This window comes from Dicentrarchus labrax, unplaced genomic scaffold (genome assembly GCF_905237075.1).
Source record: "Dicentrarchus labrax unplaced genomic scaffold, dlabrax2021, whole genome shotgun sequence".
NCBI classification, from domain to species: Eukaryota; Metazoa; Chordata; class Actinopteri; family Moronidae; genus Dicentrarchus; species Dicentrarchus labrax.
Genome location: NW_026136790.1, coordinates 1 through 20,547, shown reverse-complemented (window position 1 = coordinate 20,547; position 20,547 = coordinate 1). Strand labels below are relative to the sequence as shown.

The window sequence follows — 20,547 nt, the reverse complement described above, 5'->3', positions numbered from 1 at the left end:
ACAGTCCCACTGTGGAGACACTTGATGTTCTCTTGTAATGTATCCATTTTTTTCCTTCACAATTGGGTACTGAGTAATAGTTTGATTATGCTCTGACTTATAGTAATATTAGATTTGTTTTAATGACGGAGGACAGAAAATAATAATTTTTATTTACTAACTTGACATAAATTGCCAAACAGTATGTACAAAATGTGAATTTCTAAAAAACACCCCTTGTTTTACCACATTCTTGAAAGAGAGGTCTCTTTACTTGGATCCATTGAAATGCATTAAAGCCCAGTCACTATATTGATGTTTGTGATTTGATTGGACCCCAGACAGAAGATGAGATTGATGTCTTATACATTTTATGTTATTTGGTTATTTATTTTTATTGATGTATTTTGTCATTTTATCTGTCATCTGGATTGTTCAGTCTTAGCTGTAATTTTCCGAAGTTACAATGCTGGTAAATTTGTATTTTCTACTAACATTTCCTGTCATTTCACTTGCTTTCACTGCTTTCGTGTTTTGATCATCCACTCCTGCTGCCCCTGGGTTTTGCCATCAGCCTACCCCATTCTTCACCTGCCCCTGGTCTTGCCCTTAGTGTATCCTGTGTGTATATACATCCCTGTTTTCTTTGTTCCTTACCAGATTGTCTTTGTTCTGTCATTATCGCTCCCCAGCATTTGTCTAGTGACTGTTTTCTTTGTTTTTCTGTTTATGGACTTTGTCTGGATATGTGTGCTGTTGCTGGACTGATTTTCTGTGTCTGAGTTTGTCTTTAACCAGAAATTGTTCCAAAAGTAACAAAAGCTCTGAGATAAATGTAGTGAAGATACTTTGTGTATACAGGTCAATTTTATTTATGTATACCAATAAAACAAAAAACAGTCTGTACAGCATGTGACACCCTAAAAATAAGGAATATGAGTCCTGTGGGTTCATGGTTCTTTTTATTAACTACAAACAGTACACTCTGTTCACCCGTGCCATCAGCATTTACAGAAGATATTAGTGTTGCCATTGAAATGTAGTTCTTCACAACATGATTGTTCTTCACACGTGTGCTGTTAAGCTCATCAGATAATCTCTCAATGCATCTGTGAATGTTATATAAACTTAAAAATCAGACACCATGCTTTCTGTCCTTTATTGAACAATAAATTATGTTACACAACTGGCACAGTTACTTACACCCATGAACTAACTATTATTAGAGCTAATTAGATTTTTATTTACAATAGTCCAATATTACAGGTTTTACTAATCCTAATTCGTGTTGTATTGTGTTTGTAGGTTGTTGTTGTTGTGGTGAGATGTTTTCTTTTTTTTGTGGTGACATTATAATGACATATCTTTATTTTTATATCTTTTTCAAAGTTCTTTATTCACAGGTTTTACTAACTGGAGTCCTGATTTGTGTTGTGATCATGCATTATCATGTACAGAATATTGTGTCTTGTGTGGACCCCGGAAGCATAACTACAGCTAATGGGGTTCATAACAGATGAAATCAAATCAAAACAGAAGCCCAAAAAAATTGTCAATTGCATTACCTATTCGGCCAAAAAGTGTAGGACTTCTCTCAGCTTCCTGTCGAGCCTTCCTTTCGTGACTTTCTATCATTTCTCTCATTTTTGCCTCCATTTCTCTTTCCAATTTTTCCTTTAACTTCATCTTTTCCATGTCATTCTTCATTTCACTCAGTTGTTGCTCATACTCTTCCTTCATTGTCTTCTCCAGTTCCTCCCGCTCTTTGCGCATTTCCTCTTCTTTCTCTTTCAGGATTTGTTGTTTCCTTTCTTCAATCACCTTCTCTGCAGCTTGGAACATTTCAGTGGTGTAATGGCTTCCTCCGTTCTTCTCTGTTACATCTCTGATCTTGTTGAGCAGCTCTCTGACCTGAGAACGATCCTCCAGGTCGTTATTAAAGACGTGGTACTGGCCGTTACATTTGGCCACAAGTTCCTGTAGCTCTGTGCATTTCATCAAGAGCTCCTCAATCGGTTTTCTTTTGAGCAGGTCACCATGGGTAAAGAGAACCATGCTGTATTTGTCTGCTTCCTCTCCAAAGAGATCTTTAATCTTCTGCACAGTCTTCTTCTCTTCCTCTGTGTATCTGCCCAGTTTGATGACGACCAGGAAGATGTGGGGTCCAGGAGAAGCATAAGAAATGCACTGGACAATATCTTTTGTGGTTTTTGCTTCTTCAATGCCTGTGTCGAACACACCTGGAGTGTCGATAATGGCGACCTTTTGTCCATCCACCTCACCACAGGCCTTAGCACAGTGGACTGTCACAGATTCAAAGGAGATGTCAGATTCAAAGGCCTTTCTTCCAAGAATAGTGTTTGCTGTGGCACTCTTTCCAACTCCGGTCTTCCCCACCAACACCATCCTGATCTCCTCATTGTTGGTCAGTTCTGTTGAGATGGCGGAAAAAGAAAAATAACAAATAGTAAGCACTCTGTTTTGATAACATCTCCACATTGGTCAGACTGAATATTAGAGCCTCCCCCTGTACAAAACTGTATTTATATTGATATTCCATTTTTTTCTTTGTACCTTGTATTTTTATATTTCTAATTTGTTATTTAATGTGTTTCATTGAATTTATTTTCTTCTTACCTGCTATGTTTTATCTGGTGCTGTTGTAATGAGCGAAGTCTATCTTGTCTTATCTTATCTTATCATGGGACAGGTCCTCAACTCTAACCCAAAGGGTTCTCCTCCTTTGGGTTTTGCATCTTCCAACTTGTTTAATGAAGTATGTAAATGTAATGTTTAATTGACAAACATGAAATAACACTTCCATCTTGAAAAGAATAATGTACTCGTGCTTATGAAACACAAAACAACAGAATCTTAGAAATTACATTAATTCTTCCAAAAGCACTTCCCCCTTTAAAACAGTTGAATTTAGGCTATGACATGCTGTCCACCCATAAACACATATTCAGATACATATTGTAAGCAACATTATAAATAGGGTTTAATAACTCACCGTGTTTGTCATCTTTGCTGGCCATAGCTGGATTATAGAGTGAAGATCTGGTCTGCTGCTCATCTGAAGAAGTGAAGTCTGTCTGCAACAACACTTCCTTATATAAGCCAACCCTGTCCTCCCCCTCCCACCAGCATGTACAAGAAATGCACTCCCTTTATTTTAAATGGAAAAGAATACAGAGCAGGTACACTCTGCCTCAAACTCCAACCTTTAAATGGACAATACTTTGGATGATGGAAGAAAGAATTTTACTTTCAGTTCCAGTTTCTCGTTTTTCATCAAACAAGCTCTGGGGGAGTTTGGGGATTTTTGTGTTAGCACACACACACCCAGCTATCCAGATGACAAATGCTTGTTTAATGGAAAACTGAAAACTGGAACTGAAAGTCTAGTTCCTGCTTCCACCATCCAATGTAGAAGTCTAAATCAGGCTTCATATTGGTGTGGATAAATCTGACACTTCTGCCTCTGTCCGTGGTGCTGATTTAATGGTTTTTTAGAGGTTTAAAGGATGGGAGTTTAGTAACATAGCAGTAGTCTGCTTCGCTGTTGTCTGGAGTGGATGTGTGTGTGTGTGTGTGTGTGTGTGTGTGTGTGTGTGTGTGTGTGTGTGTGTGTGTGTGTGTGCTGTTGTTTGGGAAGGGTGAACAGGGTTTGCTGTTGCAAAGAGGAGGTGTAAAATAAATGGTGGCATTTCCTGTAAATGCTGGTGGGAGGGGGGAACAGGGTTTGAGGCAGAGTGTACCTGCTCTGTATTCTTTTCCATTTAAAATAAAGGAGTGAATTTCTTGTGAATGCTGGTGGGAGGGGGAGGACATGGTTGGCTTATATAAGGAAGCGTTGTTGCAGACAGACTTCACTTCTTCAGCTCAGCAGCAGACCAGCTTCTCACTTCATAATCCAGCTATGACCAGCAAATTTGACAAACACGGTGAGTTATTAAACCCTATTTATAATGTTGCTTACAATATGTATCTGAATATGTGTTTATGGGTGGACAGCATGTCATAGCCTAAATTAAGCTGTTTTAAAGGGGGCAGTGTTTTAGTGGAAGAACAGAATATTATCTCCAGCATGTTTTGGGAGCTTGGGAGATACACTGCCACTCTCACTCCGTCTGAATTATACAGAGAGGTGTTCCTGATATTTTCCCTACACTCATTCAAATGAATGGGGTGGGCACTTATGGTGGTAACCAAATTATATATATTTAATATTCCGCTTTCCAATGCAAGGACAACCCCATGTTTCTCACTAAATTGTAAGCGCAACTTAGAAAAAAGACGCAACGTTTAATGCAACTGCAATGCCGTCTCAGTATTATTGTATAATGGCAAAGACACAGATTCTAAACACTGAAATATAGCATTTAATAAGTCTTTCTTCAATCAGGGTGCAGTTGTGTATTGTTCCTCTTTAAAGGCTTACTTTTATCTATCAAAATATGTTTCTGCTAAATAATAGAAACTATAATACAGTTAAACAGCACCACAAACCAAGATGACATGCAATTAGATCAACACATCTGAAACAGTTTCTACAAAAATAACCTTTGTGAAAGGAGGATTCATCTCAGGACTGTTGCATTAGACTACTGATTAGTTTTGATACTGTAAGTGTACCTAATAAACTGGCCACTGAATTTAATTTTTAAGCTTCTGTTCGAGGTGTTTCATAAGCATGAGTACATTCTTCTTTTGGATAATAAGGTGTTATTTCATGTTTATCAATTAAACCTAATTTACATACTTCATTAAACAAGTTTAGGGGCAGCTGTAGCTCAGTGTGTAGGGACTTGGCTTGGGAACCGGAGGGTCACCGGTTCAAGTCCCACAGACCACAAAATACGGAATGTGGACTGGTAGCTGCAGAGGTGCCACAGTTTCACCTCCTGTGTACCTAACCCCATAACCTGCTCATGAGGTGCCAGTAATGTGCAGCCCCATCACTCCACCATCACTCTCCCCTTTGCATGTCCACAAGTGTGTGATTTCAGCCTCTGTGTATACAAAAAAAGAGTGAAAAAAACAATTAGTCCCAAGATAAGATAGACTTCATTGATTCATTGATCCCACACTGAGGAAATTCACTCATTACAACAGCTCCAGATAAAACATAGCAGGTAAGAAGAAGAAAAATGAATACACATTAAATAACAAATTAGAAATATAAAAATACAAGGTACAAAGAAAAAAATTCATTATAAATACAGTTTTGTACAGGGGGAGGCTCTAATATTCAGTCTGACCAATGTGGAGATGTTATCAACACAGAGTGCTTAATATTTGTTTGTTTTTTCTGCCATCTCATCAGAACTGACCAACAATGAGGAGATCAGGATGGTGTTGGTGGGGAAGACCGGAGTTGGAAAGAGTGCCACAGCAAACACTATTCTTGGAAGAAAGGCCTTTGAATCAGACATTTCCTTTGAATCTGTGACAGTCCACTGTGCTAAGGCCTTTGTTGAGGTGGATGGACAAAAGGTCGCCATTATCGACACTCCAGGTGTGTTCGACACAGGCATTGAAGAAGCAAAAACCACAAAAGATATTGTCCAGTGCATTTCTTATGCTTCTCCTGGACCCCACATCTTCCTGGTCGTCATCAAACTGGGCAGATACACAGAGGAAGAGAAGAAGACTGTGCAGAAGATTAAAGATCTCTTTGGAGAGGAAGCAGACAAATACAGCATGGTTCTCTTTACCCATGGTGACCTGCTCAAAGGAAAACCGATTGAGGAGCTCTTGATGAAATGCACAGACCTGCAGGAACTTGTGGCCAAATGTAACGGCCAGTACCACGTCTTCAATAACAACCTGGAGGATCGTTCTCAGGTCAGAGAGCTGCTCAACAAGATCAGAGATATAACAGAGAAGAATGGAGGAAGCCATTACACCACTGAAATGTTCCAAGCAGCAGAGAAGGCCATTGAAGAAAGGAAACAACAAATCCTGAAAGAGAAAGAAGAGGAAATGCGCAAAGAGCGGGAGGAACTGGAGAAGACAATGAAGGAAAAGTACGAGCAACAGCTGAGAGAAGTGAAGATTGACATGGAAAGAATAAAGTTAAGGGAAAACTTGGAAAGAGAATTGGAGGCAAAAATGATAGAAGTGAGAAAAAGTCACGAAATGCAGGCTCGACAGGAAGCTGAGAAAAGTCCTTCCTTTTTCGGCCGAATAGGTAACGCAATTGACAAACTTTTTGGGTATGTGTTTTGATTTGATTTCAGCTGTTAGGAACCCCATTAGCTGTAGCCGAAGCAGTAGCTATGCTTCCTGGGGTCCACACAAAACAGAATATTCTGTACATGATAATACATGATCACAACACGAATCAGGACTCCAGTTAGTAAAACCTGTAACTTTGGACTATTGTAAATCAGAATAAAAATCTAATTAGCTCTACAAAATGCCTTAACACTCCAATATGTAATGATGATCCGCTGCATACTACTACTACTAATAATAATAATAATAGTTAGTTCATGGGTGTAAATAACTGTGCCATTTGTGTAACATAATTTATTGTTCAATAAAGGACAGAAAGCATGGTGTCTGATTTTTAAGTTTATATAACATTCACAGATGCATTGAGAGATTTATCTGATGGGCTTAACAGCACAGGAAGGCTCGACAGGAAGCTGAGAAAAGTCCTACACTTTTTGGCCGAATAGGTAGTGCAATTGACAAAGTTTTTGGGTATTTCATTTGATTTTATTTCAGGTGTTACGAACCCCATTAGCTGTAGCTATGCTTCCTGGGGTCCACACAAAACACAATATTCTATACATGACAATACATAATCATAACACGAATCAGGACTCCAGTTAGTAAAACCTGTGAATAAAGAACCAACAGAGATATAAAAATAATGATATCTAATTATAATGTTATGGACTGTAAATCAGAAGAAAAATCTAATTAGCTCTACAAAAAGCCTCATCGCTCCAATATGTAATGATGATCAGCTGCATAATAATAATAATAATAATAATTATAGTTAATTCATGGGTGTAAGTAACTGTGCAAGTTGACCACTAAATGTTCAGATTGTCAGACAAAGATTTTTTTGCAATGCTATGTGATTGTATAATGAATCTGATACCAACTGAGTGATCTTCTTCTGGAGTAATTCAGATGTTAAATGTGTAACAGAATTTGTTGTTCAATGGTTTCTGAGTTTACAAGTTTTTGTATTTAGAGATTTATCTGACGGGCTTTACAGCACACGTGTTCATTTGACATCATGTTGTGAAGAACTACATTTTAAAGGCTACACTCTAAATATCTCCTGGAAATGCTGATGGGACGTGTGAACAGAGTGTACTGTTTGTAGTTAATGAAAAGAACCACGAACCCACGTTATTTGTGTTATTGGGATATATAAATAAAATTGACCTGTATACACAAAGTATCTTCACTATATTTATCTCACAGCTTTTGTTACTTTTTTTTTTTTTAACAATTTCTGGTTAAAGAGAAACTCAGACACATCCAAAAAGTAGAAGCAAGAGTGGATGATCAATATATGTATCTCATCTTCTGCCTGGGGTCCAATCAAATGGAAAAACTGACAAATATCAATATAGAGACTGGTCTGTCCTCCATCTGATCAGTTTCAATGAATCCAAGTAAAAAGACAACTCTTTCAAGAACGTGGTAAAGTGAGGGGTGGTTATAGAAATGTACATTTGTGTACAAAGTATTTGGCAATTATTATCAAGTTAGTAAATACAAATTCAAATGTTCTGTTCTCCATTGTTAAATCTAATATTAAGTCAGAGCTGGCATAATCAAACTATTACTAAGTACCCCTTTGTGAAAATCCTCCCAAAATAAACTGGATACATTACAAGAGCACATCAGAAGTTCCTGTGTTTCTATTTCTGTTTGACAGAATACACATTCATAAGTTCAATCTAAGTCGTAAATACACTGCAGGGATAAATATCATTTATTGTTTTAAAATGTACCACTTTAGATTTAGAAGGTATTGGGGAACTGATATATCCACATCTACTTCTCTTAGATCAGTGGTTCCTTAAGGGAGTCTGTCATTGACTAAACTGATGACCCCCAACTTAATTACATATTTTATGGCTATTTCATATTATATTCAATGCATAATAATGACAGTACAGAACAACTGATAAACTGTTAAAAGTGAACACAACTGCAGGAAGTTTGTGTAAAATTAGCGAATATTTATCGTGAAAATTGAGTTTTTCTGCTGTTTTTGGGAACTTTTTATACAAGAATCCGTCTGTATTTTTTAAGAATCATACAGACTTAATAGGTTTCTGTTCTGACAAATTCAGTGTTTTTCTTCTCCCTGATTCTCATTCTATTTGCTTTGGTTGTTAGAATTGCTTACATTAATGTAGAACGAAGAGTTGTAGGCCTACTGTGTGTATTTCTAAAGTTTTCCTAGATGCCTTAAGGCCTCATGAACCTCCATAAAGCTTTGGCAACCCCTACTGGGGGTCCCGACCCCCAAGTTGGGAGCCACTGTCTTAGAAGCCATGTTAGTGTATTCCTGCAATATGTACTTTAATTTAGATGCAAGGGAAAACATTCCTTGGTGAGAGAATATCTTAAAAATGATTTTCTTATCTGAAAAGTGCAACCTTCAGTAGATCACATGAATAAGGGTGTATGGAATTCCTCTAATTATTGCACATTATCCTCTACTAGTACATGCTATATTATACTTGAACTCCTGAACTCATTGTAGTCCATTGTATTGCCTCTGTCATCCATGTTGAATGTTGAATAAATCATATCCCTCTCTCCATCCATCTTTTAAAATGACAGGAAATGTTTGTTACCAGCGTAAAACAGTAAAAAACAGACATGACTAACAGGATGTTACAACTTTACAGATTCAAAATATTAGTACGAAATATGAACAACTAATAAATTATGATGTATTAATTTAGGTAAGCTAGCCACTATTATAAAGTATAATAATGTATGGCCCTTCCTAAATCCCGCCCTATTTCTGGGCTCTAATAACAGTTGAGCAAGCATCGGTCAACTTTCCTTTCCTGCTATGTGTTAGGCCCAGTGGCACCAGGAGGACTGGGGAATTGACCAAAGTGACAACAACAGTCAACTTGTGACAATCATGGCCGTAGCCAGCTGTGAGGTCACCAAGGTTTGCGACCCCAATAGTTATTTCTTTAAAAAAAGAGAATGTACAAAATTGGTGCTATATAGGTATATAATCAACTGGGGAATCCCACAAGGTGATGGGGGTGTGTGGGGCTGTGTTATTAAGTCCACAACCATCTCCACTGTTTTTGGAGCACTAAGGAATGGATGCAGCCGTGAGGGGAACTGGTGCTAGTGGTCCAAGAGTCAGAGATGTGTTTTCCCAGCTTCACGTGCTGCCTCCTGTCAGACAGGAAGTCTGTCGCAACTTAATTTGGGAGAGCTGCTCCTGCAGTAGAGCTGAGGTAATGGTGTTTAAGACGGAGCTAAAACCCACAAACAGATTTCTGGCATAGACTGCAACAGGTTAACTTTACACACCTTGGGTTCATTGTGCTTTGTTGTCAGCATTGTGATATGGGTGTGGTTCAGTGAATGAAGGTTTCATATTGAGAGGTGTGGATGCACAAACTACAATCTTCACTCCAGCAGTACACATTCTGAACTCTGCAACCCAAACATGGCCAGCAATCCCAAAGAAGTCAAACATGGTGAGTACATCAACTCTCAGAGAGTTCAGCAGACTTGTGCCGCTCTCTCCATCTGTGTTCACTGCTGAATTACAGTGAACACCTCTGTGTTGTTGTTAGGGTTGTTGCAAATGGGAGGAGGTGTGACTGAAATCTAGTTTGATTAACAGCCAGGACAGATTACGTCAGAGTTTTACAGAGCAGATATATGGCCTCTACTCATCTACACATCCACTTCACAGTTTTCTAGCTACCTGTGTGCAAAATTGACCTTTAACCATATGTAATGGGTTGGATAACACCATATGTTAAGTTTGTGTTTAACAGACACCCCCTCTATTTTTTGTAATAATTGATTCATTCTAACACTTAAGGTAGTACACTATTACGCCAGCAGGTGGTGCTCTAGTGCTGCTGTGGATCCATTAGGGAGACTGTAGCTACAAGCTCTGCACATGCTCAGCTCAGAAATAAACAAGCTCTGGCATGAGCAAGACGCTAACTTTCGTCATCTCTCTGTCAATCCACAGTTTATGTATTGGCTACACAGTGCTCCCTAGCCTGTGTAACCCTTGCTGCTGGTCCAGATTTCCCCTAGGTCTGGTGCCGGTAACACATATCCGATGGTTTTATGCACCAATGGCCACTATTTCTTTAAAATTCCTTGTTTGGGTCTGCCCAACCTTTTTTTTGTCCATTACATGCAATGCCGACATTGCATTACATCCATTGCTGACATTTGTATAGTTCTACCTTTAAATATCTGTTCATGGCAATTGTGCTATGGTTAGAGTCATTCAATGAAAACACTTGGCTAATATTAAGGTCCACAGCTGTACTTTTCAGTTCAATACAATACAGTGTACAGAAAGTGCTTAACACAACTGCAGATTAATAATATCTGATATACCCTCAGAACCTACCAGATACAACAATGAGGAGATCAGGATTGTGTTGGTGGGGAAGACTGGAGTTGGGAAGAGCGCCACAGGAAACACCATTCTGGGAACACAGTACTTTAAATCAGAGTTCTCCCCTAAATCTTTGACTACACTCTGTAAAAAGGCAGATGGTGAGGTGGATGGACAAAAGGTTTCTGTCATCGACACTCCAGGTCTGTTTGACACCAGAACTGATGAAGAGGAAACAGTTAAAGATATTGTCCAGTGCATTAAGTAGCAATGACTTCATGAGCTTCTTCTATAATAAAATTATTACTATTAGAGAAAAAATTAATCACAAACTGCCATCAACAGTTATCAGTGGCTCTCCAAGTTCAGGGACTTCTGTCAATGTAAACTTAGATATATATTTAGACTGTTTTTCTGCTATCGATCTTCATCAGTTAACTTCAATCATTTCTTCATCGAAGCCATCAACCTGTCTATTAGACCTGATCCCAACTAGGCTGCTTAAAGAAGTTGTTCCCTTAATTGGCACTTCTTTACTGGATATGATTAATCTTTCTTTATTATCAGGATATGTACCACAGTCCTTTAAAGTAGCTGTAATTAAACCCCTTCTTAAAAAGTCCACTCTTGACCCAGGGGTTTTAGCCAACTATAGACCGATTTCTAACCTCCCGTTCCTCTCTAAGATTCTGGAGAAAGTAGTCGCCAAAGAGTTGTGTGACTTTCTACATAACAATAGTTTATTTGAGGATTTTCAGTCAGGATTTAGAGTTCATCATAGCACAGAGACAGCTCTGGTTAAAGTTAATAATGACCTTCTGACTGCTTCTGACAATGGACTTGTCTCTGTACTTGTATTATTAGATCTTAGTGCTGCATTTGACACCATTGACCATAATATTCTTTTGGGGAGACTTGAGCATCAAATTGGCATTAAAGGAACCGCACTAAGCTAGTTTAAGTCATATTTATCAGATCGCTCGCAGTTTGTACATGTTAACGATGAATCTTCAATAAATACTACAGTTAGTCATGGAGTTCCACAAGGTTCTGTACTTGGACCAATACTATTTACTTTATATATGCTCCCTTTAGGCAACATTATTAAGAATCACTCCATTAACTTTCACTGTTATGCAGATGATACGCAGTTATATCTATCAATCAAACCCAATGAAATTAATAAATTATCTAAATTACAAACATGTCTTACGGACATAAAATCCTGGATGACCTGCAATTTTCTGATGTTAAACTCAGAAAAAAACGAAATTCTTGTTCTTGGCCCCAAAAACCTTAGAGACTCATTGTCTAAAGATATAGTAACTCTAGATGGCATTAACTTGGCCTCTAGCACCACTGTCAGGAATCTTGGAGTTATCTTTGATCAGGATTTGTCATTTAACTCCCACATAAAGCAGACCTCTAGGACTGCCTTCTTTCATTTACGTAATATTAGAAAAATTAGACACATCCTATCACAGACAGATGCAGAAAAACTAATCCATGCATTTGTTACTTCAAGGCTGGATTACTGCAACTCTTTATTATCAGGTTGCCCCAATAAGTCCATTAAAACGCTCCAATTAATTCAGAACGCTGCAGCACGAGTACTGACAGGAACTAGAAAAAGAGATCACATCTCTCCTGTACTAGCTTCTCTGCATTGGCTCCCTGTAAAATGTAGAATTGAATTTAAAATCCTCCTCCTCACCTATAAAGCTCTTCATGGTCAGGCCCCTTCATATCTTAAAGAGCTCATAGTACCCTATTACCCCACTAGAACACTACGTTCTCTGAATGCTGGGCTACTTGTGGTTCCTATAGTCTCTAAAAGTAGAACAGGAGCCAGAGCCTTCAGTTACCAAGCTCCTCTCCTGTGGAACCAGCTTCCAGTTGTGGTTCGGGAGGCAGACAACCACCCACTTGGAGTCGGGGTCTGTCCTAGGTTTCTGCCTCTTAAAAGGAAGTTTTTCCTTGCCACCGTCGCCAAGTGCTTGCTCATGGTGGGAACTGTTGGGTCTCTGTATTTTATAAAGCAGTACGGTCCAGACCTGCTCTATTTGAAAAGTGTTCTGACATAACTTTTTGTTATGAATTGGTGCTATACAAATAAAACTGAATTGAACTGAAAACAGGCAGGAAGAAACTGTTCTCATGTCGTGATGTTTTGTTGCAGCGTTAAAGGATCAGTTTGTAACATTTAGTGGCATCTAGCAGTGAAGGTTGCAGTTTGAGGGGAAAGCCCCCCGCTGTCAGGGCAGGTAACCAACCCTCGCCTTAGTCTCACCTGGATCTTGACATGTGCAACACACAGCTACCAGGCCTCAGCATGTCTGGCAATCCGGGAGTCAGTATTTTCTCCCATAATGAGACACAAAATGAATGCTATGAAGGAGAACTTAAGGTTATGGATATATGGATATACCACCCTTCTTGCTACTGAAGCGAGGAAGAGGTGAGCTTGTTTTGAATGACAACTGGAACTATGTCAGCCCATCCCCTCCTGACATTGACGTCACTAATGCCAGCCAGTTAGGGCAAGTTAGGGCTGGCACTAGTTGAACAGGGTCTGCTGCTTGCAGTTAGCAGAAAGGACTATGGAAATTCAAGTTGTGCTTATAAAGAGGAAGTGGAGCAATCATGGCTGTGAATAAGGAAAACATATGAGAGTAGAAAATGAGTCTGAAAAGAAATAGGAAAGTTAAGCAAAAGATGGTCAGCTGTATTTTAATGTAACCTATAAAACACCATGACATTAGTAAATATGAAGGGTTTAAAACACATACATTCCCAGTTAGAGTTCATTAATGAAACATCCTACTGCAGCAGGACTTTAAACACAGTGTTCAATGCACTTTGACGTCAGCAGTGTTTTATAGGTGTGGCTTGTTGCATGAAGTCCTCATACAAAGACGTGTTGTTGAAGACAGATTTCCTTCAGTTCAGCAACAGAGCAGCTCTTCTCTCCATAACTCAACTATGGCCAGCAACACTGGCAGAAATGGTAAGTAAATAACCTAGAATGATTATAACTTGTGTCTGAATATAGCAATGAACCAACATCAAGTTGTAAAGGCGGCAGCTTGACTTGAATAAGCATTTTCCAAACACTTGTCTGTACACTGTCTGCATTATACACACAGAGGTGTTACTGAGCCTATAACACAGAGAACATAGCCGATAATGGACTGTTTGCACTGCACACATTCTGAAATATGTTAGCAGGAAGCTCACAGGCGCATGAATGACTGCTTCATTCCAGTAAGGGGAGGCCCTGCTATTGTGTGCGTGGGTTCACTGTCACTGTCACTGGGACACTTTTACTGTTATTAAAGTCCACCTGTGTTTTTTCCTGCTGTGACAAGTCAAAATGTCTGCTGTGTAACCAGTGCATCGAGTTAAGATAACATAAAATAATAATCTTTTGTTTCCCTCCTGTGCTTGTGTGTGTGTGTGTGTGTGTGTGTGTGTGTGTGTGTGTGTGTGTGTGTGTGTGTGTGTGTGGGTGTGGGCTCCCTTCCTCAGTCTGGCTCCTGGCTCTGGCTTTCACTGCTCACCTGCTCGTCATCAGTAATCAGCTGACCAGCCCGCCATCAGGAAATCCCCACTCCTCTGAACACAGCACTGAGAGCCGGTCCACGCAGGGTCACGGTAGCCCACCCCTCACAGTTTGTTCTTTTCTTTAAGCTACTTTGTTTTTCACTGTCAGTCTAGTTGTAGTGTGTTTGCCTGCATGTTGGTTGTAAGGTTTCCTCCTGTTTTCTCTGTCTCCAGGATCACCAACCCGCTACACCATCCTGCCAAGACCGCAGCCAGCTCTCATCCACGGGATGTACTGGATACCCGCTGGATTCTTCCCCCTCATCTCACTGTAAGTGTTTGCACAGTATTACGTAGTCTCAACTGTTTCTTACTGTATAGGCTGTGTACAGTATGTTACTGTAGATTTTCAATGCATTCTGGGAAAATATTATTGGAATCTAAATACAGTAATACTAACTTACAACAAAAACATTTTGTTTTATTGTACGTTTTACATCAGAGCTCAGGATATTTTCCCTTGTTCGTTGATTTTCAGGGGTCTCCTCAGAACTGACCAGATACAACAACGAGGAGATCAGGATTGTGATGGTGGGGAAGACTGGAGTTGGGAAGAGCGCCACAGGAAACACCATTCTGGGAAATAAGAGCTTTAAATCAAAGTTCTCCCCTAAATCTTTGACTGTCCACTGTGCTAAGGCCCGTGGTGAGGTGGATGGACAAAGGGTTGCTGTTATCGACACTCCAGGTCTGTTTGACACCAGAACTGATGAAGAGAAATCAATTAAAGATATTGTCCAGAGCATTTCTTATGCTTCTCCTGGACCCCACATCTTCCTGGTCGTCATCAGACTGGGCAGATTCACAGAGGAAGAGAAGAAGACTGTGCAGAAGATTCAGAGAATCTTTGGAGAGGAAGTAAACAAATACAGCATGGTTCTCTTTACCCATGGTGACCTGCTCGAAGAGGAATCGATTGAGAAGTTCTTGGAGGAAAGTGAAGACCTGCAGGAACTTGTGGCCAAATGTAACGGCCAGTACCACGTCTTCAATAACAACCTGGAGGATCGTTCTCAGGTCAGAGAGCTGCTCAACAAGATCAGAGATATAACGGAGAAGAACGGAGGAAGCCATTACACCACTGAAATGTTCCAGAAGGTAGAGAAAGCGATTGAAGAGGAGAAAAAAAAAATCCTGAGAGAGAAAGAAGAGCAAATGCACAAAGAGCGGGAGGAACTGGAGAAGAAACTAAAGGAAAAGTTTGAGCGAAAACTGAAGGAAGCAAAGGCTGACATGAATAAAAGATTAATGGCAGATCAAATAAAAGAAATGAAAGAGGAAATAAAAAAACTGAAAGAAGAGCAGGAAAGGCTGGCCAGACAGGAAGCAGAGGACAGTAGTCCATTACTCCAAGTGTTACTTGGGGTTATTAACAAAGTGATTCCATATTTACTTCAAAACTATTTAAAGCCATTGTTGAGTTTGTGATGGACTGCAGCAGATGAACTGGCTGCTGTGACTTTATTAACATTCACATTCCAGTTTTTGGTTTCCTCATTGTGCCAGGTTTGTGATAATAACAGTTACTTAATGAGCATTTAATTACATAAGAACTTCAGATTGTCGCGTTTGATCTTTTATCCTATCCTGTAAGGAGTGTGCTATTGTGCTCCATGTCATAATACTGGTCTTTGGATTTTGTGGATTAAGTATCTAACTCTGATCATAAGTGTCAGACTTAGATTGACACAATAATAATAACACAATATTTATAACAGAGCCCTTGAGTATCTCACAGACAGTTGTGTAGAGAAGGGGGAACTCATGTCTACCAGCCTACAGCTAGAGTTGCTGATTTGTGCTTGCAGAGGTTGGATGCCACTAGTTCCTGTTCCTTCAGATTCTGTGCTACCAGGATTTGGAAAAAGTTTCCTTAATACATAAAATACATACTTATATCCAATGTGGAAATGTAAGCTTGATGTTTTAGCTTTATGTTATATATCGTTTTTATCCTGTAATTGTTTTGCTGTTGATGATTTAGAAATTTGAAGTGGACACTGTGTCATCTTTAACATCCTGTGTGTGCTGTAATGTTCTCTGTTTCATAATGTCAAATAAAGCAAACCTCACTTGTATTAATATTAATAAATGTACAAGATGATCAGTAAATGTTGAGTAGATTGTATTGAGTAAGGTGATCATGAAATAAAGCTGATAATTAACGAGACGTGCTTTCTTAATATCATTCATTGATCATAGGTAAAGATATAGTTACTCTAGATGGCATTACATTGGCCTCTAGCACCACTGTCAGGAATATTGAAGTTATCTTTGATCAGGATTCGTCATTTAATTCCCACATAAAGCAAACCTCTACGACTGCCTTTTTTTATTTACATAATATTACAAAAATTAGACACATACTATCACAGACAGATGTAGAAAAACTAATCCATGCATTTGTTACTTCTAAACTGGATTACTGCAACTCCTTAAGATGTATTAGTCCACAAGTACTGACAGGAACTAGAAAAAGAGATCACATCCCTCCTGTACTAGCTTCTCTGCACTGGCTCCCTGTAAAATGTAGAATAGAATTTAAAATCCTCCTCCTCACCTATAAAGCTCTTCATGGTCAGGCCCCTTCATATCTTAAAGAGCTCATAGTACCCTATTACCCCTCTAGAACACTACGTTCTCTGAATGCTGGGCTACTTGTGGTTCCTATAGTCTCTAAAAGTAGAACAGGAGCCAGAGCCTTCAGTTACCAAGCTCCTCTCCTGTGGAACCAGCTTCCAGTTGTGGTTCGGGAGGCAGACAACCACCCACTTGGAGTCGGGGTCTGTCCTAGGTTTCTGCCTCTTAAAAGGAAGTTTTTCCTTGCCACCGTCGCCAAGTGCTTGCTCATGGTGGGAACTGTTGGGTCTCTGTATTTTATAAAGCAGTACGGTCCAGATCTGCTCTATTTGAAAAGTGTTCTGACATAACTTTTTGTTATGAATTGGTGCTATACAAATAAAACTGAATTGAACTGAAAACAGGCAGGAAGAAACTGTTCTCATGTCGTGATGTTTTGTTGCAGCGTTAAATGATCAGTGTGTAACATTTAGTGGCATCTAGCAGTGAAGGTTGCAGTTTGAGGGGAAAGCCCCCCGCTGTCAGGGCAGGTAACCAACCCTCGCTGTAGTCTCACCTGGATCTTGACATGTGCAACACACAGCTACCAGGCCTCAGCATGTCTGGCAATCCGGGAGTCAGTATTTTCTCCCATAATGAGACACAAAATGAATGCTATGAAGGAGAACTTAAGGTTATGGATATATGGATATACCACCCTTCTTGCTACTGAAGCGAGGAAGAGGTGAGCTTGTTTTGAATGACAACTGGCACTATGTCAGCCCATCCCCTCCTGACATTGACGTCACTAATGCCAGCCAGTTAGGGCAAGTTAGGGCTGGCACTAGTTGAACAGGGTTTGCTGTTTGCAGTTAGCAGAAAGGACTATGGAAATGCAGGAAGGCTGAATATTCAAGTTGTGCTTATAAAGAGGAAGTGGAACAATCAAGGCTGTGAATAAGGAAAACATATGAGAGTAGAAAATGAGTCTGAAAAGAAATTAACCAAAAGATGGTCAGTTGTATTTTAATGTAACCTATAAAACACCATGACATTAGTAAATATGAAGGGTTTAAAACACATACATTCCCAGTTAGAGTTCATTAATGAAACATCCTACTGCAGCAGGACTTTAAACACAGTGTTCAATGCACTTTGACGTCAGCAGTGTTTTATAGGTGTGGCTTGTTGCATGAAGTCCTCATACAAAGACGTGTTGTTGAAGACAGATTTCCTTCAGTTCAGCAACAGAGCAGCTCTTCTCTCCATAACTCAACTATGGCCAGCAACACTGGCAGAAATGGTAAGTAAATAACCTAGAATGATTATAACTTGTGTCTGAATATAGCAATGAACCAACATCAAGTTGTAAAGGCGGCAGCTTGAATTGAACAAGAAGCATTTTCCAAACACTTGTCTGTACACTGTCTGCATTATATAGACAGAGGTGTTACTGAACCTATAGCCTTGTTCAGTTACAGGTGGGCAAAATAATATAAACACATGCAATACAATCCTATAGTGACCTGTCTGAACCAGTTTACAAGGTACAAACAACATTTGTTTAATCATCTTACAACATGTTTGCACGGTGAAAAGAAAGTTGTAGTCCCTTCATGCTACACACAGAGAACATAGCTGATAATGGATTTTATTGAAGTCCACCTGTGTGTTTTCCTGCTGTGACAAGTCAAAATGTCTGCTGTGTAACCAGTGCCTCGAGTTAAGATACCACAAAATAATAATGTTTTGTTTCCCTCCTGTGCTTGTGTGTGTGTGTGTGTGTGTGTGTGTGTGTGTGTGTGTGTGTGTGTGTGTGTGTGTGTGTGTGTGTGTGTGTGTGTGTGTGTATGTGGGTGTGGGCTCCCTTCCTCAGGCTGGCTCCTGGCTCTGGCTTTCACTGCTCACCTGCTCGTCATCAGTAATCAGCTAACCAGCCCGCCATCAGGAAATCCCCACTCCTCTGAACACAGCACTGAGAGCCGGTCCACGCAGGGTCACGGTAGCCCACCCCTCACAGTTTGTTCTTTTCTTTAAGCTACTTTGTTTTTCACTGTCAGTCTAGTTGTAGTGTGTTTGCCTGCATGTTGGTTGTAAGGTTTCCTCCTGTTTTCTCTGTCTCCAGGATCACCAACCCGCTGCACCATCCTGCCAAGACCGCAGCCAGCTCTCATCCACGGGATGTACTGGATACCCGCTGGATTCTTCCCCCTCATCTCACTGTAAGTGTTTGCACAGTATTACGTAGTCTCAACTGTTTCTTACTGTATAGGCTGTGTACAGTATGTTACTGTAGATTTTCAATGCATTCTGGGAAAACATTATTGGAATCTAAATACAGTAATACTAACTTACAACAAAAACATTTGGTTTTATTGTAGGTTTTGACATCAGAGCTCAGGATATTTTCCCTTGTTTGTTGTTTTTCAGGGGTCTCCTCAGAACTGACCAGATACAACAACGAGGAGATCAGGATTGTGATGGTGGGGAAGACTGGAGTTGGGAAGAGCGCTACAGGAAACACCATTCTGGGAAATAAGAGCTTTAAATCAAAGTTCTCCCCTAAATCTTTGACTGTCCACTGTGCTAAGACGCGTGGTGAGGTGGATGGACAAAAGGTTTCTGTTATCGACACTCCAGGTCTGTTTGACACCAGAACTGATGAAGAGAAATCAATTAAAGATATTGTCCAGAGCATTTCTTATGCTTCTCCTGGACCCCACATCTTCCTGGTCATCATCAGACTGGGCAGATTCACAGAGGAAGAGAAGAAGACTGTGCAGAAGATTCAGAGAATCTTTGGAGAGGAAGCAGATAAATACAGTATGGTTCTCTTTACCCATGGTGACCTGCTCGAAGAGGAATCGATTGAAGAGTTCTTGGAGGAAAGCAAAGACCTGCAGGAACTTGTGGCCAAATGTAACGGCCAGTACCACGTCTTCAATAACAAACTGGAGGATCATTCTCAGGTCAGAGAGCTGCTCAACAAGATCAGAGATATAACAGAGAAGAACGGAGGAAGCCATTACACCACTGAAATGTTCCAAGCAGCAGAGAAAGCGATTGAAGAGGAGAAACAACGAATCCTGAAAGAGAAAGAAGAGCAAATGTGCAAAGAGCGGGAGGAACTGGAGAAGACAATGAAGGAAAAGTACGAGCAACAAATGAGTGAAGCAAAGGCTGACATGGAGAAGAAGTTTGAGTTAGAGGTAGCTCAGAAAAAAGAAATGGAAGAGGAAATCAAAAAACTAAAAGAAGCACAGGAAAAGTGGGCCAGAGAGGAAGCAGAGAACAGCGGTTCATTACTACAACAACTATTTATGAAATTTGTAAAAATAGTGGATTACCTTGAAGAAATGTTTACTCTATGAGGCAGGACAGCAGCAGATTAATTAGCTGCTGTGGCTTAAATGTAAACAGTTAGTTAATGCTAGTTTTGGAAATTGGAAAAAGTTTCCTTCATACATAAAATACATACTTATATCCAATGTGGAATGTTTTTTTGTTTTGGTGGGGGGGTTGTGCTGTTCACTTGTATTGCATTATACATTTAATCATTGATACAACTGGGATTGATAAGATACTTGTATATATGTTAGTTGCAGTCTTAAAGATAAAATAAAATCTCTGCTCTCCTGAAAGAAGAGCCACAATGTGTCCTTTCCTCCACCCTGTCTGTGACACTCTGCCCATCGGTCCCTACTGAAGATGTAAATTCTTAAAAAATTATGTGTTTTTTTTCAAAGGGCTCAGTAATTCACTGTAGTTTGATATTTTAGACATTTGAAGTGGACATT

At 39.7% G+C, this 20,547-nt stretch overlaps 2 protein-coding genes across 2 annotated transcripts; one reads left to right on the top strand and one right to left on the bottom strand.

Annotated features, from left to right (window-relative positions):
* Positions 1–1,267: 1,267 nt before the first annotated feature.
* On the bottom strand, positions 1,268–3,128 carry LOC127359848 (GTPase IMAP family member 4-like). Its single transcript, XM_051394097.1, has 2 exons — positions 2,993–3,128; positions 1,268–2,411 (listed from the first exon to the last, which is right to left on the bottom strand). Exons 1-2 carry the CDS (start codon positions 3,015–3,017, stop codon positions 1,507–1,509), a joined length of 930 nt encoding a protein of 309 aa, XP_051250057.1. The 5' UTR covers positions 3,018–3,128; the 3' UTR covers positions 1,268–1,506.
* A 727-nt stretch (positions 3,129–3,855) lies between these two features.
* Positions 3,856–20,394, top strand: LOC127359846 (uncharacterized). Its single transcript, XM_051394096.1, has 7 exons — positions 3,856–3,926; positions 5,309–5,922; positions 14,696–15,289; positions 17,861–18,053; positions 18,627–18,769; positions 18,876–18,972; positions 19,181–20,394. The coding sequence occupies exons 1-7, from the start codon at positions 3,902–3,904 to the stop codon at positions 20,119–20,121; spliced, it is 2,607 nt and encodes an 868-aa protein (XP_051250056.1). The 5' UTR covers positions 3,856–3,901; the 3' UTR covers positions 20,122–20,394.
* Positions 20,395–20,547: the final 153 nt, after the last annotated feature.